This window comes from Oryzias melastigma, linkage group LG1, assembly GCF_002922805.2.
Source record: "Oryzias melastigma strain HK-1 linkage group LG1, ASM292280v2, whole genome shotgun sequence".
In the NCBI taxonomy this organism is placed as follows: domain Eukaryota; kingdom Metazoa; phylum Chordata; class Actinopteri; order Beloniformes; family Adrianichthyidae; genus Oryzias; species Oryzias melastigma.
This window is the reverse complement of record NC_050512.1, coordinates 32,542,616-32,544,726: the sequence shown is the minus strand read 5'-3', so window position 1 is coordinate 32,544,726 and position 2,111 is coordinate 32,542,616. Positions and strand designations below refer to the sequence as shown.

Below are 2,111 nucleotides of genomic sequence, written 5' to 3'. Positions count from 1 at the left end.
TTAAACGTAACGTTTTTTTGTTCCAAATTATTCAACCACAATTCATTGTGGAGGAGCATTGATGCACTTAGAGAGAACTCAAGAACTGAACAGAACCGGGTCAGAAACAGTGATGGACCAGCAGGAAGCTGAAGTTCTGCAGACGTGTAGTGGACTGACGGCGTCCTGATTCACGTCTGCAGCGGCGTGATCCTGACCCAATGTGTCACAGAAGGAACCTTAGAACCCAGAACCTTCTGACGGTTCATTCTGGACTCGGTTCTGTCTGTAGAACCAGGACGGCTCAGCCACCCCGGCTCGCTTCTGCAGGACTTCAGAGTGGACTGGATTTATGTACCAGTCTGTTGGTGGGGGCCGAGGGGCCGGACCGGCACGTGCTCAGATGACCGCAGTAATCAGTGAGAGCTGCTGCACGTGCGGCGCGTCTGAGCCAGCGGCGAGCGCCAGCGGCGAGCGCCAGCGGCGTGTTCACACATGATTTACATGCAGTAATCCTGAGAGCTCCAGAGCGTGACGTGATGCAGGAGGAGGTGGGACGAGGTAGAAGGAGTTGGAAGGAGGTGGGAGGAGGTGGGAGGAGTTGGGAGGAGGTAGGAGTAAGTAGGAGGTGGGAGGAGGTGGGAGGAGGTGGGAGGAGGTGGGAGGAGTTGGGAGGAGGTAGGAGGAGTTGGGAGGAGGTGGGAGGAGGTAGAAGGAAGTAGGAGGTGGGAGGAGGTGGGAGACTGGACCTCCACACAAACCAGAACCATGTGTGCGGGGGAGGGGGGCATACCAAACTATAGGAAGTTCTGGTGTCTGCAGCTCCTCCAGCTGTAAGTTCCTCCTCCCCCTACGCTGGAGCCCCCCCCCCTCCACAGCTCGGGGGGGGAATGGCGAACGCCATGGTGTCGCCGCGCGGCTGGAATCCCGTCGCTCAACGCCATCTCCTTCTGCAGAACGTCCCGTCCAGGCCGGCGGCCCGCCAGCAGGGGGAGAGGTGGACCGGGTCACCCCCCAGAACCGGGACCGGACCTCCAGGACCGGCTGAGCGGGGAAGTGGATCTCCACCCCGGGAGGAGCAAAGTCAGAGCCAGAGTGAGTGAACAACACTGCTGTGTGTGTGTGAGTGAGGGTGTGCATGTGAGTGTGCACGTGTGAGTCCGCTGCAGGAAATGAGTCGGCGTGTTTAAATGCGTCCACATTCCTGTGATTTCTGCTCGCTGCTCCTCGGCGCCGTCGTCTGTCCTCGCCTCAGTCTGTGTCTCTGAGGAACACAAAGTTGTCTGTTTGCAGTCTGTGTGTTTGTGTGACGCTGCACATGTTTGTGTTGTTGTTTACTCACAGACACAGCTGTTCTTTCACACGTGTGTCTTGTTTTTGTGCAGCATCAGTTTTAACGTTTGCAGTGAGATCGTCCTCGCCGCTGACATCACAACCATCAGGGAATTCCTCTGGTTGTGTGTCTGTATGCGTGTGTGTGTACTTGTGTGTGTGTTTGTGTGTGTTTGTCTGTTGATGTGTATATGTGTGTTGGTGTGTATTGGGGTGTATTTGTGTGTGTGTGTATTTGTGTGTGTGTGCGTGTGTGTGTGTATTTGTGTGTATTTGTCACCACTGTGAACTCATCAGAAAACTAAACCAGTGTGTTTGTGGTGAACGAACTCTCGTATTGTGGCTCCTCCTCCTTTTTCACGTATTTTTATCCTCTCCTACAGATGGGGGGCGCTGTTTGTCACCTCCATGAGGGAGGCGGGGTCTTCTTAAAAAATGAAATACCACATTTCTAACACAAATTGTCTGTTTTTTTGTAGAAAGTTTGAAGAACTACATTTACCTGAAGTAGCGTTTTGTATCACATGATCGTATCGGCCAATCAGACGTCAGCTTTAGCCAAAGTGCAGCAGCTGAACGGCTGGAACACCACGGGCTCGATCCACAGTAACGTAGTAACAATACCAACAAGGGTATAAAACAACACCAGAGGAGAGGTCGCCATGGAAACAATCAGAGCCTCAAAGCTTCCTGCTCCCCCTGCTGTCCGTCTGAAGGAACTGCAGCAGGACGACTAAAAATGAATCTTCCTTTAACACGTCGATGACGCTGAAACACACAATCTTCAACGTACTGAAACA

At 53.2% G+C, this 2,111-nt stretch overlaps 1 protein-coding gene and 1 long non-coding RNA gene across 2 annotated transcripts in view; one reads left to right on the top strand and one right to left on the bottom strand.

The window, feature by feature from the left end:
* Positions 1–917, bottom strand: part of LOC118599386 — a 3,200-nt gene extending 2,283 nt beyond the window's left edge. Inside the window, exon 1 of the long non-coding RNA XR_004948727.1 lies at positions 773–917. This is a non-coding gene — a long non-coding RNA (uncharacterized LOC118599386). The remainder of the gene's footprint in view (positions 1–772) is intronic.
* Positions 1–2,111, top strand: part of LOC112157244 (microtubule-associated tumor suppressor 1 homolog) — a gene marked incomplete at its 5' end in the record, with an annotated part of 32,548 nt that overhangs the window by 3,151 nt on the left and 27,286 nt on the right. The window contains 1 exon segment of the mRNA XM_024289885.1: positions 936–1,074. Coding sequence (XP_024145653.1) covers positions 936–1,074 — 139 coding nt within the window.